The following is a 19,395-nucleotide window of genomic DNA, read 5'->3' as shown; positions in this document are numbered from 1 at the left end:
GTGAGCACACAGAACCAGAGCAGACCTTGTCCCTTGTGCCAGGTTTGCCTGAGAAGTCCAAATTCTGACACAGCTCCGTGCTGCTTTCTCGCCAGGGAGCAGTTAGGACATGAGCAGCGACACCCTTTGGGTTTTCCGAGGCTCAGACAGTGTCAGTGAAGTGCTTTGCCCCCCCGGAGCCCAGAAAGAGCAGACAGGGCAGCTCCGCCCCCGGCACGGCTGTACCTGCTCGGTGGGACACGCAGAGGGCTCTGCTCCTTGGAGGGGGCTGCGCTGCAGGTGGGTCTCTTGCATTGCCTGGTGCCGGCGGTGGGGGAAGAGGAGGAGGAGGAGGGACATCTAGAGGCCATGCGGAGCCTGTAGCTGTACAGAGAGGCAGAAGAAGAGACTCATGCATTGGGGTACCGGGGGAAGCCAGCAGAGACATGCTTGGGGGCCCTACAGGGGCTTTAGTAAGCTGTGAGGAAAAAAAACCCAACCCTACACTCCACCCACGCCGCGAGCAGAGAGCTGCTTCTGAAGGCAAGAGGGTTTTTGTCTTGTTCTGAACTTGCCCTCTTAGTTTATTTAAGTAGGAAACGGGCAACATCAGCTGGAAGCAGCATCCAGCTTCCCAGCTAAAGTCCCAGACCCTCCAGCTGGGAGAGACAAGACAAATCCAGAGTTATGTAAAGAAGAACTCAAGAGAGTCAGGTCTGTTTTCTCAGGACAGCCCCTACCAAGATTTAAGACATATTTAGAGAAAAGGAATTGTACTTTACACAAGCATAACACCACATCTGGTTGTTTTTCCCAGGGCCAAGCTCTGTGACAATGACACACAGGGGTGGCTGCAGTGAGCCCTGCCTCAGCCCCTTCACTGCAGATCACATGTTGTTTCACCCCAAATTCTAAACTGACTCCAAGAATCCCAAAGGGAAAGTGAAAATCTGGGATTTTAACAGGCAGTGTTACACCTCTGCCAGCTGTGAGCTCACGAAAGCCTGAAAACACGGGTCAAAGCCAGGGAAGGAGGAAGGCTCATGCCCTACTCTAAACACACTGTCTCAGCTGAAGGTGTACTCAAGCTAAACTTCTAAAAGAGAAAAAACTCCCTCTATTTGTTTTTAAATTCAGCATCTTTTGTTGCCTTGCACATCCTTGCACCTCTTGCAGGCAGATGCCCATCCTTGCACCCCTGCACCCCCGACCTGCCGGGATCGTGCACTTACCTGGCTCAACAAATCCTTCAACAGTCTAACCAGAACCAGCTACTTGTGTCCTTCCAAGGGAACATCTTTTCACAGACCATTTTATTACATAACGACAGGTCTAAGAGAAGTTAACAAGTCAGGTTTTTCTCCAGGTTATTTTTAGAGTTCAGTATACACCCTTTAAAGGAGACTCCAGCCATTGTTTGTCTCTGTGTACAGCCTCTGCCATGCAGTGCAGCTGCAACTTAGGCAGAAAGAAGTGCAAAATTTTCCATGACAACAGAAAAACCAGCCCACAGAAATTTTGAAAAGTAAGCAATTCAATTATTTCCAAATTAAAAATTGTGGTTAAAATCATCTGCTAACGTTTTGTTATTGCTGCATGTAAATCATACTCTCCAGCCTTTGTGGATTTAATCCTGAAGCGTCCATCTAGTGTGTAAGAATCCGAAAGTGGCAATGAGGAAGTCAACAAAAGCCAGAGTTTGTTGTCCCATATAAGGATTGTTACCAAGGGAAACTGCAGAATATCCAAAATAAGTTCAGTTTGTTTGGCTTCAGCTCTTTACTATAACTAGAAGAGAGAAATTTTCGTTTCTTTTTATTTAGAATGTTTCCATTTAAGTAATGCTTAATGTCAAAAAATTAATTATTCCTCCTAAAAGTTCTTCTGTAATCAGTAACATCTGTGTGTTACTGGATGCAACGAGCCAATCCCCGGGTCCTGTGGGAAACATTAAAAAGAAAAAGCCTCAAATCCAGAGAGGCAAAATATCTGGGGAAATCTGATCTGCATTTTCAAACGCAGCCCCCTCACTAAGGACACCAAAGGGATCTTTCAGCCCCTCATTTCACCCCGCTTTAAAGCTAATAGATCATTGGCCTATTATTTGGGAGCTGAGGATGAGAGGAACACGATAAAAAGGGATTGCTTTTCAAGAGAGGAGTAGGAATTGAGTTCTGAACGGAGTTCTTGCCTTCCCATCCTGCTCTCCCCGAGCCCCGAGCTGGAGGCAGACAGCAGCACCCCGACAGCGGCGCTTGGTCGCCACAGCAGGGGGGAAACTGGTCTCCTCTTCCTCCTCCTCCTCCTCCTCCTCCTCCTCTTCTTCCTCCTCCTCCTCCTCCTCCCCACGCTGAACTGGCTAAAGAGCCTCTCTGAAGGAACGGGGGGTTGTGGGGTGTTGAGGAACCCCCTGGGCTGGGCAGGGCAGCAAAGCCCGAGGGGGAGGGGAGCCACCGTGCCCCCCCCAGGCAGGGAGGTTCTGGGGCTATTCATAGCACTGGCACCCTGCACCTGCTGCCCCCATCAGCGCGGGGTAACCGGAGCCAGGCGGGAGCAGGGCAGCTCCCGGACAGACGCCCTGTGCCCAGGGCCCAGGCAGCGAGGATGGGCTGAGGGGCTGCACCCCAGCACCAGGGGCACGGCCCCAGCCCGGGCACACATCCTGCCCTCCCCAGCTGCTCAGGAGCGGTCCCAGCTGGAAAAAGGAGGGGGAGGCAGGGAAAAAGAGAAATAAAAAAGGAATAGCATCAGAAAAGAGCACGCCTGCAGGAAAAAGGGGACAGAAATCAAGCGTTGGGCAGCAGGAAGGACTCATCCACACTGTTTTCTGTCAGCTGATCAGGATAAGCTGTTTTGGTGAATGTAACAGCCAGACCATAAATTAAAGCTGAACCAGAAGTTAAGGATGCTATTTGTTAACATGGGGACAGGGCCTAAACCTTTCTCTCAACTGAGAGTACAGCCCAACTGAAGAGAGACAAATCACTGAACAGAGTGAGACTCGCTACAATTAAAACCCACTAAATCCCAGGTCTTACAGCCTGACATCCCTGGATCTGGAAGCATTTTGCAGTGTGAGTCAGTTCCATAATCCCCATTTTTCAGCTGCAGAACCGAGTCAGGAGGAAAGGCGTTCGCCAAGGTTGCCCAGAAAATCTGCAGCCTGAAAGCAGAGGCAGGAACAAAGGCCAAGGTTCCTTTCTCACACCCCATGACTGTTCCCCAAGTTAAACTGTCTCCTGAATACTTAACGAGTTTCACCCTATTTGTCTAAACCAAATTCCTACTTCCATGGACCTTCCTAGGCCACCGAGCCTCTGAACGAGCAGCACACACGAACTGGGCAGCGAAAACGCCAGATCCTGGCACACACCCTCCCCTCAGACATTCTCCAAATACATCTGGTATTTTTAATGCAAATTACCTCGTCTTCTACCACACTTGTGCAATTAACATTCTTCCCAGCTGCTAATTTAGCTCACTAAAAATGTCCCAGGAAAGCGAGCCATGGTGCTTGTGGGATGAAGGGCTGGAGTGATCCGACATGGCTGTTGGTAACGTCGGTGAAATTCAGGGAACAAAGGCATCAAAGTATGGGATAAAACATTCAGGTAATGTAAGTTCAGAGTTTTATTTCAATTCAAGGGTGTTTTTCTTGCAGGGTTTATAATTCTATGCTCCTAGTCTAAAAAAAAACCCCACATATGGTTCAAAATTTTAGACACACACAAACTCCAACATGTCTCCTAACAAGAGACGTGTCAGGGGCACATCCTGTCAAAAGTCTGCTGCTAAATGGAACAGTGTCTAAGCTGGCACAGATTGCCTTCTAAAATAATTGACAGCCTGGGAAAAAAAACAAAGAAAACCCTAAAAAACACCATAAAATCCCAACCAACACAAAAAACAGATAAAGAGGTGTGGCTTAGAAGCTTAAATTTCTGGCTTTGCAGAGTTAGAGTAGGCAATTTTACAGACCAGAAGGCAAGAAAGGGGAGCTCAAGGTGTGGAGATAAAGGAAATTTCTGGGCTCTCTGCTCCTAGTGAGAACTAAAACATCGTGTCACCAACTTCACTGGCATGTACTCTCTTGCACTAGCATATTGCTTAATGGGAAAGTAAATACATGAAAAAAAGGGCTTGAAGAAACTACAGCTACCACTGACATGAACTAATGTTTGGGTTCTTTTTTAAGTGAAATGAAGTATTTAGCAGGACAAGAAGGTTTGTGGGTAGAATTTTGTTGAGGAGGATGTCTCTTCTTTCTGCAGAAGTGCATTAAAAAAGTGTTCTGCCTCTACAAAAAGCAGGGGAGCAGCAGAAAGCTCAAAGGATCTCAACGTGCTGTGCCGCAGCTGTTTCACGACTTGGATGTTTATTTGTGAAAGCAGTGAGAAAGCTGGAACATGTCAGGATTTTATCTTGCAACCACGTGACGCCAAAGGACGCAGCATGAATATGATGATTTTATGGTCAGGCCTTTCATGAATCTAAACTGGAAAAACCTGTTGCTCAGATCCTTCACGCTCTCGACTTCCAAGAAGATACCGGGCAGCACTCTAGCCACAGCAGTTCAAAGAACACAATACCTTTACAGTAGCATTGCTGCTTCACAATAAACTCAAAAATTCTTTTGTTTCATGCACATGCTCTAGAGTTTAAGCCTCTTCATTGTTGAATTCGTTCCCCTCCCAATGAAATCCTGCTCCAGACTCACCAGTGATGGACACCAAACCAGCAGTGAGAACTGCTGGAAAAATCCCACACCATGCCCACAACTCACCCAGGGGACCAGCTACAATTCATGTACCAATACCATTTTACTTAAACATAAGTGGATTTTTCAAGAGCAGCTAGTGATCTGAAGTAGGCACTTGCAAGGGATTCAGCACCAGGGATGGATACTGAGCCTCTCTGGAAAATCAGTCTCCTTGAGGGTACTTCAAATTGAGCTCAAACAAATTATGAGTCACTTTAAGAACCTCGGTCTAGGTCTGTAAATTTAGATGAACAGTATCACGTCAGCAGTTTATCTTCCTGCCCTTTTAAAGAAGCACAGAGCATTGTGCAAGCCAAAATGGATTAAAAATAGCAGTACTCAAATACGTCTTGTACACCGTCCAGTAATCCACTCTGATAATTCAGTAAAAAGTTTGCATCTCCTGAATCACATTCATGACAGAGGAAAAGAATGAGTAAACTTTATCACAGGTAGGGGAGACTGGACTTGATTTTATTTAGCTTTATACAAAAACAGTTACTCCAAATGAGTTCAAAATTACTGAAGGCTAGCAGAGCTAGAACCACCCCTCAGTCCTGCACACCTCACCGTGTAAAAAACAAACCACAGAAGTGAATGTGCTTTTGATTTAAAGGACAGAGGAGTGAAAGCATTTGCCATGATGAATGGGTTTCAAACCCTACTGGCAGTGCAGTTTGAGTGTGAGGCTCTTCAAAGCTCAGTGATGGAAGAATTCATTATTTCTCATCTTCCCACCTCCTTCCACACTGACGTGCCTAGCAGAAATCACAGCACCTAAATGGAAAGCTAAATAAATTCTAAATCAAGTCTACATCAGGTCACAGTTGCAACACGAGTGACCACCCAGCAGAGTGGGTTTCAACAAAATCACTTCCCCAAAAAACCCCCTGGCCTTTACCACAGGCATGGGACTTTGCTGAGCAGCAGAAACAACCGGGGCAGGCTCTGCTGAAACAGAGGTGAGAGGTTATTGTGCCTTGTTAGATCGGCATGGGGCGTCAGGAGCAGGTTGAGCCTCAGTGGGGCTGTCCCCCTGGCAGGCAGCACACCCCAGGGGTGACCCCCCTGCACCCCAGGGGTGCTCAGAGCTGGGCCCGGGCTCCTGCAGAAGGGAACGGCACTGGGAAACCAGGGCTGCTTCTCACAGCCCTTGGGCAGTTTCTGGGAGTACCATCGTCCAAACCATGACTCAGGGCCCCTGTTTGGCTTGTGAAACATGAAAGCTGTGCAGAAAGTCAGCAGGGATATATACACAAACAAAGTGCAGGTTGCTGGTTGCTCCACAAACCACCTGAGCTTTGAATAAAGAAAGAAAAAGTAGCTACCTATCTCTTAAGAGAAAGCTTCCCTCCAACCTGATGCCTGCTCAAGCTTCCCTTTGGGTTTCAGTGTTTTACTGCCTTGTATCTGGGGAGAAAACAAAACAAAACCCACCAAAAAAAAAGACCCCGCAGTATTTCAAAGCTCTTTTTCAAATCATGCTTCCAAAAGGAGACTCTACAGAAAGCGTTTTTAAAGAGAAGGAAACGTGCAGGGTCAGCAGAATGAGAACGAAACGCCATGAAGTGTGCATGGGAAGCAGCACTCGGGGTGACTCAATAGCAACGAGGCTTCCTCCTAGCTAAGGGAGAGGTTTAAAAGTCCTTGGTAGCTGTAGGGGCTGCAGTCCAGAGCCAGAGCAGGACTCCAGGACCTCCTGTTCCTCTCCGAGCTCTGCCGGTGGTGTCGGATTAGGCACTGGATGCTTTACACCAACAGCTCCCTACCCCACTCAGCCTCATCACCTCTTGCTGCCATGAGCACAAGGCAGCCCAGGCTCCAGCTACAGTCCGGCCGTCACCGTGGTGTTAAATGCACTCAGAACACACCTGTAAGATGTAACTGACACTGCAAAGTCAAGGTTCCAAAGCAAGCTTGGGAAATTACATCAAGTTATTCATACGTATGGAATAAAATTCATCTCTAAGAATATTAACATTTTGTGTTGTCTCATTTGGTGTGTAAAACAGACCATTAACAGTACACTGAATATATCACACAGATCTTGCAGCGTTTTATTTACGTCTTGCTCTGAAATAGAATTCCTTTCCTCACGTTCCCACTCTTCCAAAAATACTGGCAGGTCCTACACACATCCTCTCCCATTAGAGCTGTTCGCTTTAGAGCAGCTCCACCCTACAAATAAAGTGACGTGTCTTTGACTTCAAAAACACAACAGGCATCTATATAGCTAAAATACATCACACGAGACTGAGGATTTTTACTGCAATCTGCACGGGAGCCTTTCTGAAACCTCGAGCACTTGGATTTGTATCATCCCCCACCGTTTTCCAAAGCATCTCCCTCGAGCAGCCTTCAGCTCTCAGTTCACCAGACACTGCTCAGCTGTCCAGCCACAAACCTCAGATGAAGCAACCCCCTTCAGAAAGGAACTGGGATTATTGTGGCTCTACAGGTGAAGCTTTAGAGAGTTCCCATTAAACTTCTTCAAGATTTATGCACCCAACTGTTGGGCACTTTTCAAAACTCCTGCTATAGCTTAAAAACAGCAAACGTGATATTCTACAAGGATTAATAATCTATTTTTAATTATTGTCTAGGGGCCAGCCAAAATCAGCTTTGCTGTATATATTGGTATCAAAGCACCTTCAATACTACAAAATTTCATGCTAGTCCCATGAGTTCCTTACCAAGAGTTCTCACTAAGTCTTTATTAGTTTAATTAAACAGATGTGGATTTTTACCTCTTTTTCATAATTCACTTACCACAAAAGCTCAGCTCCAAGCCAGCATGCACTTCTTGTTCAGAATCTACCCTTTAGCTCATTTTCTTCACTAACAGGAGAATATAATGACTCACACAGATCACACATTCAATAAATAAAAGCTAGAATTAGTATGTAAGGTCTTCCAAGTTTCTTTTTAAGGTCACTCAAGAGCTATTTGTCTGTCACAAGTTCTTACTTGCAACTCAGCTTTCTTAGCTGAACTTGACTCCAGCAAAAGCTGGAACTGGCCCTGTAATTTTGGAAAGGAAGTCCCAAACCTCAGTAAGCGAACGAGTCGTATTCACCAATACACTGGAAAGTGAAAATTTATACATCAGATTACCAGCACCTAGTTTTCTATGAAATCTCCCTAAAGAAAATCACCAGGAACAAGTAGAACTTGAAATAACAAAGGCTTACAATACAAAATGCCAAGAAAAAGCACCAGAAACACAGTGGCCTAAACCAGCCAGAGGAGTTTAGAGGCTCGGGAGCTGGGCAGGACACTGCAGGGCCTGGACTGGCTTCCAGTGCCTGGGACTGAGCACGTCAGACATCCCTGACAGCAGCTCCTCCAACTCCTTCAGCAAACAGGGCAACAAATGAGAAAGGTAAATGGAGCACGTCAGATCCCCAGCCTCACACACTCCCCAGCACTACTGCTTTTACTGAACCAATGCTGCACTTGATCTCGACCAGCACGTCAGTCGACCTCTGTAAACAGGACAAGTTTGTTTTCATCGCCTGTTTGGATGGATTTCAATAAATGTCATCACTTGGTGGGCATTTACAGCTTTATTGTTGCATTCAGCTTATAAAGAGGCAGTTATAAAAGCCATAGAAATTCAATTATGCAGATGAGATGCAACAGTAAATATACAAGTTGTACATTTCCTATCTCTGATGAGTCGTCTGTTTAGGAATGAAGCGTCTTCCTTGGCGAGCAGCTCTTGCTGTGGAACACAGATCTCCATCTCACGGCACCTCACTCGAGAACTGGGCTGTACCAACCTGTGTGAGCACCTCAGCACCCCTGGGACACGGCAGGATTTGGTACCACAGCACAGAAACAGGAGATACTGGCAACAGCATTTCTGCCGTAGTATTAAGGAATGAGGGCAGGAAGCTGGTTTAATTCTGCTCAGCTCACTGCAGATATCTCTTAATAAATCTTCATCAGGTGATGAAATACTGAGATGGCAGCATGACCAAACACCAAGTGGCATTTCATCTGTCAGCATTAGAAGGATGAGGATCAGCTGGTTAAGGGTAAGTTTATGTCCCACCCTGAGTAACCTCAAAACTAGGGAGAGTTTTTACCTTTGTTTCATGTTTCCCAATTCTCACCTCATATCCAAATACAACTATGGGTATGCAAACCAAAATGTTTTCACTTAGGTAAATACAATAAAACCTAATCAGTACTAAACACTCTCACTGTGGGTTTTAGTCCTACCACCTGGTGTACCTGCTGCTGTAAGCTAGACCAAGAACTCCCTTCTTTAATGGTGGTGCAACTGCTGAACTGCAGCCCCCAACAGCACCAGGCAGATGTGCCTGCAAACCACACACCAAACACCACCAGGACCTCTGCACCACTGTGCCACATCTCCCTCATCACTTCACATCCAGGGAGAACGTTGCTCTGGAGAGGATAACGTGTTCAAGGAATGGCATATCACAGGAGAGCAGGCAGTTCTTGCCAAAGAATCGTGCTCAAAGAGAAGGATTAATGTGAAGAGACAGCTACATAAAATATGAAGGTACTACTGGATGAGTAGTGACTGTGCCATGGAATTGCTGACTGTAACACTGTTAGTCTTCATGCTCTTGCATTATTCCACCCAAATGCCACACTAACATGGACAGCACGGGAGGCAGAGTGCTCCTCTTGGTGGTGGAATACAACATCCCAAAATTCTCAAAACTCTTTACATGTATTTTTTAAAGGAAACTATTTGACTAGTTTAAGGCATAGAAAAATAGAACATGATAACATCAGGAAAGCCTGAAATGGTGCATGCAAGTCGGAGTCAAATAGTTTAAATCTATTAATGGTGTCCACAATTTAAAAAGAAAAATAAAATCTCAGACTAACTCAGCTGGTGTAAATCTGTTTCAGTGAACGGGCTGTAGACAAGGAAAGGATGCAAGCACACTTAATTCCTTCTAGATGTACACTGCTTCATTTTTCCTGGTACATCTGGTTTCTATACAAAAGGCAAGTTTCCCCCAAGTTTGTACAAAGTTTGCTTTATTGGTTACAGTTATATAAAACGTGTCACGATAGTTCCATTAGTTGGTCATTAAGTGCTTGCAACACCACGGAGACTCTTGAATACATCTGAAACTTGCACCATGTGTTGCATGCTGGAGAAGAAGAATCCCTCCTCAGTCTCTTACCTGCATTTACAGTGTCTTCAGCAAGGCCACAGTGTTCAAAAGCAATGACAACCCCACTTTTATATGTCAAAGTATAATTTTTAATGTTTTCATTAGAATAGTCTTTATATCACTCTCCAATAGAAGAAACAATATAACTAACAGCAAACTTTAATACAGGAACATGCTCCAAGATTAACAACCCAAAATGAAAACAAGATGAAATTAATGTAAAACGTAAATCACATATAGTACAATTGAAGTGTCCAAAACAATTTAAATAATTTTAAATATTTTATTTTTTTTTTAAACCTGCTACAAATGCTTTATACAATATTTCAACATAAAGTCCCCATAACAGAAATGTAACAAAATGGGAATGATAGTGAAAGTGAAAGTTAAAGTGGCACAAATTCACCAAACAAGTATTAAACTACAAATTTTAAGAGGTAGATTACTTTTTAAGTCGAGAACAAAAAATAAAAGGGGTGGCTGTATAAAGATACTAGTCACTTTTCATCAATTCTGTCATTAATCTTGAAAGCTCTATGAACACATGACAAACAGTATTTCCATAAAAAGCTGTTATGAACAACAGACCAATTTGTCACCTTAAGTTATTAGATAGAGGTGTACGACCTTTTAGAGTAATTATATCTTTAACTTTCAAAATATACAGGTATGCAGTCCTGGTCTAGCCTTCTTATCAATAAAAAGATACACTGCATTCATTCTATAGACAGTATTTAGAAATCGTAATTCATTGCTATATAAAGTTTCATTTGCATGTATAAATAGAGATCTGGAAAATCCACAAAACATCCCAGTCAGGCTTTTCCCCCTCGTATGCTGGACATCTAAAAGCCTCAGAAAGTGAGGAGAAGGTGGGAAGAAAAGGAAATTCTGTTCTGCTAGGCTGGCTTCTACTGATTCCTTTAGACAAAAGGCTTTAAGAGACTTAATACATGATAAAAATACTTTTGAGTGAAGTTAACATTTGTTGTCCCTGAAACTAGGCTGAATTATTGACAAAATGAAGGAACCTGCTCTGCCAAGCACACACGTGGCTGCCTGTGAGCCAGTCGTGAAGGTACAGACAAAACCAGGGTCTGAGAACACCACAGCAAGACACTGGGGTTAGTTAATCCCACTACTCCTTTGGATGTTTTCATGGGGGTTTTGTTTTGAACAGTACCCTTCTCTTTTATCTGAATGATCCTGTAGCCCAGCACGTGTGTCAGGCACAAAACAAGAAAATGTGTGCCAGACTCTGAGAATGAGCAAGAAGCCTGCAGGCAATTTTATGACTGTGTGTCAGCTGCAGCTGGTTTCGCAAGCTCGGTGGATTTCACATCCCTTGTCGTAGTGCTTATCCTAAGTTGAGCATGCAACAGCTCTACCATGGCATTAAGGGATTGTTTGTTTGTTTGTTTTGTTTTATTTTACAGGAGGTTCCTAGAAAATAAAAAAACAAAAACTGAAGATAAATGACAAAACAAAACTATTTGTGAACGGAGTATGTTTACACAGAAAAACTGAAAGGTGAAAAACCAATCTGGAGACAAACACTACATGAAGCAAGTCTTGAAAAAAACATACTAAGATTCCTTGTTGGAAAAAAACCTAAACCCAACAAAACCCAACAGTGTCTACATAGAGCAGAATCAAAGTTAGCCTGTGCTGACATTAGTGTATGAAGGCAAAAAAAACCCTTCATACTATATACTTGATATAAAAAAAATGTTGGCTACACATTCTAGATTTATGAACATTATTTCAGAAGCAAGAATTCTTCTAGCATAGCTATTCATGAAACCAGCAAAGACTGCAAGCTGCCAAAGTAAACTAACAGTATTTGAGACGGTCAAGGAAATCTTACCCCTCAGTAAATTGTTATTTATCCCAAATATTATTAAACAATTTGCACATTCCCAGATTTCCAAGTACTCGGTTGTTTTGCTTCGGGTCAAGTGGTTAATTTAGATGGAAAGATGTGTCACTCTGGCTTCGAATTCTACCCATCTGTGCTGGCATCATGTGAAACACAGTTTCACACATAATGCTAGGAGAGCAGCTGATGAGAATTAAGTATCATGAAGATGTTTGTGTCCCAGGAGAACAGGCCTGACAGACATTTCTTCTTTCTCAAAGGCATTTTTCACATCACTCGTCTCCGAATTCCAGTAACATTTTTCTCCTTCAGCACAGCCTAATTTGGGTATTGACTATTTTAAGTCAAATTCTCCTCTAGCACTTTGAAATAACTGTGATATTGAACCTTTACTTTACAAAGCATTTCCTCAAACTTTTCACCTGGGAGGCCTTCATAAGACACGTAGGCTGCAAACCATTTGGGTTTTGACACTTCTTGACAAATTCTGGCAGGGGACACTCGATCTGCAGGGGGCTGCCAGCTCTGCCCCTTCCTCCGCTTTGATAAAAAAAAATACAACCTTCAGCCACAGATCTGGTGTTGATCACAGCCATGCACTGCAGTTACCAAACCCAAAGAACTCTTAATTACCAGTGAGCTTTGTGGAAGTTACTCAGCACACCTAGATACCCGTTTTCCAAGACTAAGAGGGCAGGAGCACGCCAAGGAAAGTTATGAACACTTAAAACTATCCTACTGATTTGAGAGACTACATGAAGACGTAAGTCGGGACTCAGGCACATAGCTTAAGATTTTATTTATTTATTGAAGTAGTAACCTTTCTTGTGATTAAAATGCTTCTTCTCAAAAAAGAAACAGAGCTTTAATTATAAAATCTGTTTATATTGAAACATAACAGTGTGATACTTCTAAAAAATTTACATGTCCATGTAACTTTTCTTACATGTCTGTTATTATTTAACGATCTGACTCAGTATGCACATACATTTTTGAAGTATTTGGTCATGGGTTTTTTTTTTTTTCTACCTGATATGCAGAGAATGCTTTTTATTGAAACCCAACAATGCAAGTTATTTTAGTGAGTAAAAACCACAGCTGTCATTTTTAGCTTAGAGAACCGCCATGAACTAAATCTAGAACGATTTCAGGCCACCATCTATGTTAGAGATCAAATACAAGGTCAGCATCTCCAGTAACAGTGAGTTTCATGACTTTAAGTTTATTTGCACTTGGGTACTGACAATTTTTTTTTTTTTCCAGAGTTTTCAATTCAGTTTATAATTAAAAGACATTCTCTATACAAACTATGTATTATTTCATGACAACATGACAAAATGCATCAAGTATGTACATCATACCTCAGCATGCCCGAGTTCCTTAACCGGGTCTTAGGAAATGGAACCTTTTTATTTAAGAAACTCAAAAAAAAGCCCAAGAAAATTGGCAAAACAGCGAGCAACGTGTTCCTGGCTTGTGTCAACTTCAAATTAAACGCTTACCTGAAATCTTTTAGCTCTTGCTTTGTACTGCTTTCATCTCTTTTGTTTTCTGCTGCCTCTGCGTTTGCTGCCTGCTGCAGGCTCCGTGTGATGGGTCCCCCGATCCTCTCCCGAGACTTGGCAGTGAACCTGTCTGCCTTCTTCTTGCTCGCCACAGCATTTTTACTGGGCAGAACAGCTTTGTTGTTCCTTTGTATCCTGACGTGCAGTTTCCTGGCCGCTTTGCTGGAGATCCCAGAGGAACTGTTCTTAGCGACCACCTTAGTTTTTTTCCCATCAACATGGGACATTTTGGACACTCTTACGGGACTAGAGTTCCTCAGGGATGAAGATGAATTTGGCTTCTTGGATCGCATGGAAGGTCCAAATTTCACGTTCTGTTTTGATTTGAAGGACGCAGAGGGAAGCTGCATCTGTGCAGGTCCTGAGGTTCGTGCTCTGGTCTTGCCCAGGTGAGGTTGCATGCTCTGCATTTTGATCTCGGCGTCTGCCGTCCGCCTGCGCTGGCTGTTGCCTTTTTCACTACTTGCAGGGGATGAAGAACTTTTTTTTGAGGAATTCTTTCTCGAGGAGGGGGAGATGGGTTTTTTGGGACAGCTATATGATGCGTGTTTGTTCAAACTTCCAATGTAAGTAAACTCCCTGTTACAGTAGGGGCAGATGTGAGAGTTGGACTCGGATGGATTATTTTTCAACTCTGCCTTCTGCTGGGCAGATTTCTTCTTTTGCAAGATAGCCTTCTGGACAAGCTGGTTTTTCTTTTTCAATGCACTTATTTTTAGTTTATTTGAGGACATTTTGCTAATCTCAACGTTGAAATTAAGTCTTTTAGGCTGCCCCATTCGTCTGAAGGCATTCTTTCCAGGGCCAGCAATAACAACCATGCCATTCTTAGGCTGCACTGTCTGTTTCAGTGGCACTGGATTTTTTTTAGGGGTGTATCTCTTTTTATCACTGGCAGATGCACAGGCCAGGATGTGTTTGTGTAACTCAGGCATGTTATCAACACTTTTCCCACATTTTGTGCATCGAATGGCAGTGGTAAAAGTCTGTGGAATATTGTGGGTAGTGAAGTTTGTTGCAGTAACCCCAATACCCATAGGATTACGGTGGTGATACTGAAATGGAGGTGGTTTAAAGCTTGGGTAGTGTTGATTGAGGCCCATACGAACATCTGGATCCTTAGATTTTACTCCAGAAGCCATTATTTTTATAGTAGTATAAAGCTCTTCGGAGGAATCATTTAGATCTTCATCTTCCTCCTCTTTAGAAGGTTCCAAAGAATCTTCTGGCAGGCTCTGCATGTGCTCCACATTTGCCTTACTGGGGTCAGTAAAATTCTGGGGTCTCAAAGTCCCACTTTCAAACTCATGATGTGTGCACTCTTCGTCTGGGTGGAGATCCCGCTGATGCTGTTGCAAATTGCACAAAAAAGCAAATTCCTTTTTACAGACCGAGCAAACAAAGATATTTCCTACTCCGTGAAGCAGAAAGCGATGCTCTGACAAGTCTGTCTTATCCCTAAAAAGCTGTACACAGAATTCACATTTGAAGGGCCATTCTTCAGCATGAATGGATAAATGCTTCGTTAGGTCTTTAATGGAAAGAAAAGGTGATTCACAGACATTGCACACAAAGCTTTTATTGAATGTTTCCTGCACTACTCCTGATTCGCCTGAAGTATGGGGATCTTCTCTTGCTTTCTGTTGCTCGTTTTCAGCTTCTTCCTGTTTTATGATTGGGAGAGTATTTTCAAGATTATCAGCAGAGGAAACAACAGAAGAAACTACAGAAAGAGGAGGTGGAGATGGAGATGAGGAAGATGAAGAGGAGGAGAAAGAGGAGGAGGAGGAGGAGGAAGACGAGGAAGAGAGTGTAGGAGGACCAGGTGAAGCAGCAGAAATAAGAGGTTCAACGGAAGGAACAGGAGATGGAGAAGGAGACACCGTAGGTGAAAGAACTGGTAGTGGGGACTGGGCAGTAGTGTTGGAAAGTGGTGATGGACACGAGGAGGTGTTGGTGGCACTGGCAGAGACATCTGGGATGGGTAACGGCATCGTTGGAAGAAGGGGAGGAGGTGAAGTAGCGACTGTTAGCACGGGCGGGCAGGGGGGTGGGGAAGGAGGGTTGGTGGGTGTTAGCAATGGGGGCAGCTGGCACACGGAGGGCACAGCAGATGCCTGTGGCACAGGGGAAAGGGAGGAACTAAGGGGCTGAGCGTCGGCAGCAGACGATGTGGACAGACTGGGATCCGTGTCAGGTTCTGCCTGAGGCTCCAGGGCTTTGCTGGGGCTGGCACTCCTGCTGGCCCCGGGCGAGCTGTCTGGGGCTGCATCCACCCCGTTGTACTCGTTCAGCAGAACCTTCTTCAACATGCAGGTGGTTGGTTTCTTCTTTTTAACACCGCTAGCAGTTGGCTGGATGGAATTTTCCTTATATTCCCTAATTTCAGCATCGCTGCAAGGCTTCTTATGCACACTTAAATCTAAAACGGATTCCCAGGGAACCTGAGAATTCTTATTTTTGACATCAGACCTTTGCTTCACCCCACTAGATAAATCCAGTGGCTGCTGGTTGCACACGTTGCCAAAAGTCGGAGCTGCTGTCCAGTCTTTTGACAGTTTATAGTCCTCAATGCAAAGAGGGCTCAGAGTCTCTTTCTCCTCCCTTCCAGTCAAGCTCCACGCAGGTGAGTTGCTGTGGCTTTCTAACTTTGGCATTTTTGAACTCCGAGTGTTATCATTCCACCCAGTTTTTCCCTCACCTGATTTGACAAAGTCTCGGAGTACTGGACTGTGCTGTGGAGAACTGGGAGGAGAGCTGGTCCGTCTTTTAAACCTACTGGACACTGGAGGCAAAATAGGTGATGATGTAACAGAAGGTCCCAGCTTAGGGATTTCGCTTGATGGAGTTATCTTCTTACTGTCCTGTGTCTGGAGAAGTTGTTTTAATTTGGATGACAAATAAACACCTTTTTCTTTATGAAAGGGTAAGCTTTCTGTTGAAATGCTAAGAGGAAGATTTAAAGAACTAGTAGGAGTTATAGGTTCTGGGTCTACTTCAGTTTTTATTTTTGGTACAAGAGGAGGGCTGGCAGTTCTCCTCTTTTTGGATTCACTGCTCCCACTGCTAGAGGGCTCCTTAGGAGGTTCATTCACAAGGGTTTGTGTAACCTTTAAATTTGAGGAGATTTCCACCGTGACTGGACTGATTATACAATTTAGTCCATACAAGTCTGCAGAGTTGGACTCCATCTGAATCACATCACAATTGCTAGTGCTGCTGTTGGACTGGATTTTACCATCAATGTAATAGTTTAAATTTTCAGAGATGTTGCTGGAGATATCCATAATGTAGACATCATCTACTTCACCTTCCTCCTCTATTTCTGTACTTGCAATATAAACACTCTGAACTGGTGGGGCCTGCTCTGTCTGAAGTGGTGGCTCTTCAGTGTAGAATCCTTTTCTCCTGACACCTTTGGGAATAAGATGACGCTCGTGAACCCTGCGCTGGTGCCTCCTCATGTTGGTGTGAGTTCCAAAAACCTTTTTGCAGTACTTGCACGGATGCAATTCTTTGGGCTCCTTATTTTCCTCAGCAAAAGCCGAGTTGGACATTTCTTGGGAAACCTTCTCAGAATCCAAGATAACAGCGTCTTGCGCAAGACTGGAAACATTCAGGTCGTCCTTCAGACCATCATCCACACTGCCCTGGTTGTCAGCAAGGTTACCCAAGTGCTGCGAGGAGGTGAGCGTCAGGAAGGGTCTCCTCCTCGGGCCCGCCTCGTGGCGCCGCTCGTGGCGGCGGCGGTTGATCTGGGTGCCGAAGGCCTTGCCGCAGTAGCGGCAGCGGAAGGCGTGGCTGAGGGTGGAGATGTGGATGTGCATGTGCCGCTCCAGCCCCTGCTTGGTGGCGAACCTCCGCTCGCAGTGCTGGCAGGGGAACAGGGACGGCTCCTGCGCCTCGCCGCTGCACTCGCCCCCAGCTTTGGGGATTTTCACAACGAGTTTTTTCTTTGGGGAGCTCTCTGGAGACTCTTCTGACGTGCTCTTCTGCTCTTCCATAGAGTCTAGCTTCTCTTCGCATATCAAAGGCATGTCAGCATTTTCTTTAGGCATACTGGTATCCTCTATCTCCTCTTCATCCTCCTCTTCTTCATCATCCTCCTCTTCATCATCATCATCTAAATCATCTGATGCACAGTTTATTGCTTCTCCTTGCTTGTCTTCAGTTACCATCTGTGGTTCACTGGCAGGGCTGGGGATCATCAGCTTTGGAAGTACATCTTGATTCACCATTTCCTGAATCACAGCGGTTTGTTCCAGGGACAGCACAGCAGAAACTGAGGGTGCTTCATCTTCCTTTTTATGACCTGATATACAAAGCATGAAAAGAAGAGCATGAAATACTTTTACCAAACACTTCAAAGTATGCAACACCTTTCTTTTCCTCTAAAACAACATGGCCAACAATCCAGCACACCAACACTACTTCTCAGGGCTGTGATTCTGTACCGAGAGTAAAACTGTATTCAGAAATTGCCTTTCTGGAACTTCAGCAAAATGTAGGCAACTGCCTATACTTAACAGAGATTGAATATTGTGGCCATGAAATCCAAAACAGCCTAAGAAGTACCAGAACATTTTAAGGTGTACCTCAGAACATTTCAGATAAGCTCAAAAAGATTTCACTGACTGTTCTTAAAGCAAGCAGGTGCCAGGAAAGTACTGCAATGTATTTGGCTGTAGAGGCAAATTCTGGGGTTTGACCATTTCCCCTAAATTATTAACAAGAATCTGGATTTGTACTGAAATGCACAGCAAGGTGCACTTTGTATCTGCCATAGTACGCTCCATTCTTTGCATCAGATTTTTCTGTTAGCCACTGTCTAAATGATACTTCTGAGTCAGAGCCTGTGTGCAGCTTGTTTCCTGGTGCAGATGGGCTCTTTGTTCACACCTCTGCGTGCCAGTCTTACCCACCTGCTATCAGATACATCCTCTGCTGAAGAAAATAACTTTGCTGCCAGTTCACACAACATTGCATAAGCGGTTGCACATACGGAGCAAAAGCTCCTCTCCATTGTCCAGCTGGGGCTTAAGCTGCCAGGGACAGCAGCCACGTGTTGTGCAAGCAGAAGGGACAGCAGAGTGAAGGAATGGAAGGGTTATGGGTCAACAGAAGTTCAAGAAAACAAGCCTGAAAGGAATCAGTACCTATACAGAGCTTTGAACGTTACTGCTACACAGTGACAAGATTTACACTCTTGTAAAACAGACAAAACCTCATGTATTTAAAGGGTCTTTCAGGCATTTCCACATACATACTCTGCAAAGAAAGCCAAGCCAATTTATTAGCAACCTCTGCAGATAATCCTTAGGACAAACAGCACTGCTTAGCAAGTTGGTGCATTAATGCTGTATTTTTTTTTCCCCCCTTGACACTGACTCCTGTTAAATAGCAATAAATAATGGCTGTACAACTAGGCTCCAAAGGCATTGTTTTAGAATAAGGACTTTTTCTGTTCAGTTCTAAGGACTTTGGATTTGTGTCTGAATTTTACAGTGCATTAGTTTTCCCTGCTGTCAGAGTTGCATGTTTAGTGACATGTTCTGATATCCAGGTTCCTTACTAATAAAAAAGTTTGGGCAATGTTCATTCTGCTACACTAACATAAGTTAACACACTACACATGACAAAAAAACATCCTTTGATTCAAAAACATTGTTAGAATAAATAAATAAATAAAAAGATACTTAAGAACATACCCTCTTTAGAATCCCTCATATCTGCAGAAGCAGAATCCAAATCAACCTTTTTCTGTTTTGTATCTGCTGCCTTCTTTCCCTTGTTTTTACCTTCCTGAGTCTTTTTCTTTCCTGGGGAGAAAAAAAAAAAATAATTATTCCTGTTCCAGAACTTTTATTTTTCTTATTTGAGCAGCAGAATTCAATCACCCAGCTTTGGAACATAACACACTTCTGCAGAAACCTTGTTTTCCTGAGAAATAGAGGACTGATCAGTAGAGAGGACAGCATTCAGGTAAAGCAGTAGGTCTCTAGAGCCCAGAAGAAACTAAAGAGAACAAAAAACCCCCTAATGTTTCTA

General features: G+C 44.0%; 1 protein-coding gene across 1 annotated transcript; it reads right to left on the bottom strand.

Annotated features, from left to right (window-relative positions):
* Positions 1-225: 225 nt before the first annotated feature.
* On the bottom strand, positions 226-19,161 carry PRDM2 (PR domain containing 2, with ZNF domain; the record flags this gene model as incomplete). The annotated part of the gene is made up of 3 exons (XM_008941263.1): positions 19,056-19,161; positions 13,285-17,659; positions 226-363 (listed from the first exon to the last, which is right to left on the bottom strand). Coding segments are annotated over exons 1-3 (4,532 nt in total), but the record flags the coding sequence as incomplete, so codon positions are not given.
* Between the last annotated feature and the right edge of the window lie 234 nt (positions 19,162-19,395).

This window comes from Merops nubicus, unplaced genomic scaffold, assembly GCF_000691845.1.
Source record: "Merops nubicus isolate BGI_N331 unplaced genomic scaffold, ASM69184v1 scaffold10475, whole genome shotgun sequence".
NCBI lineage: Eukaryota > Metazoa > Chordata > Aves > Coraciiformes > Meropidae > Merops > Merops nubicus.
This window is presented reverse-complemented; position numbering and strand designations above follow the sequence as displayed.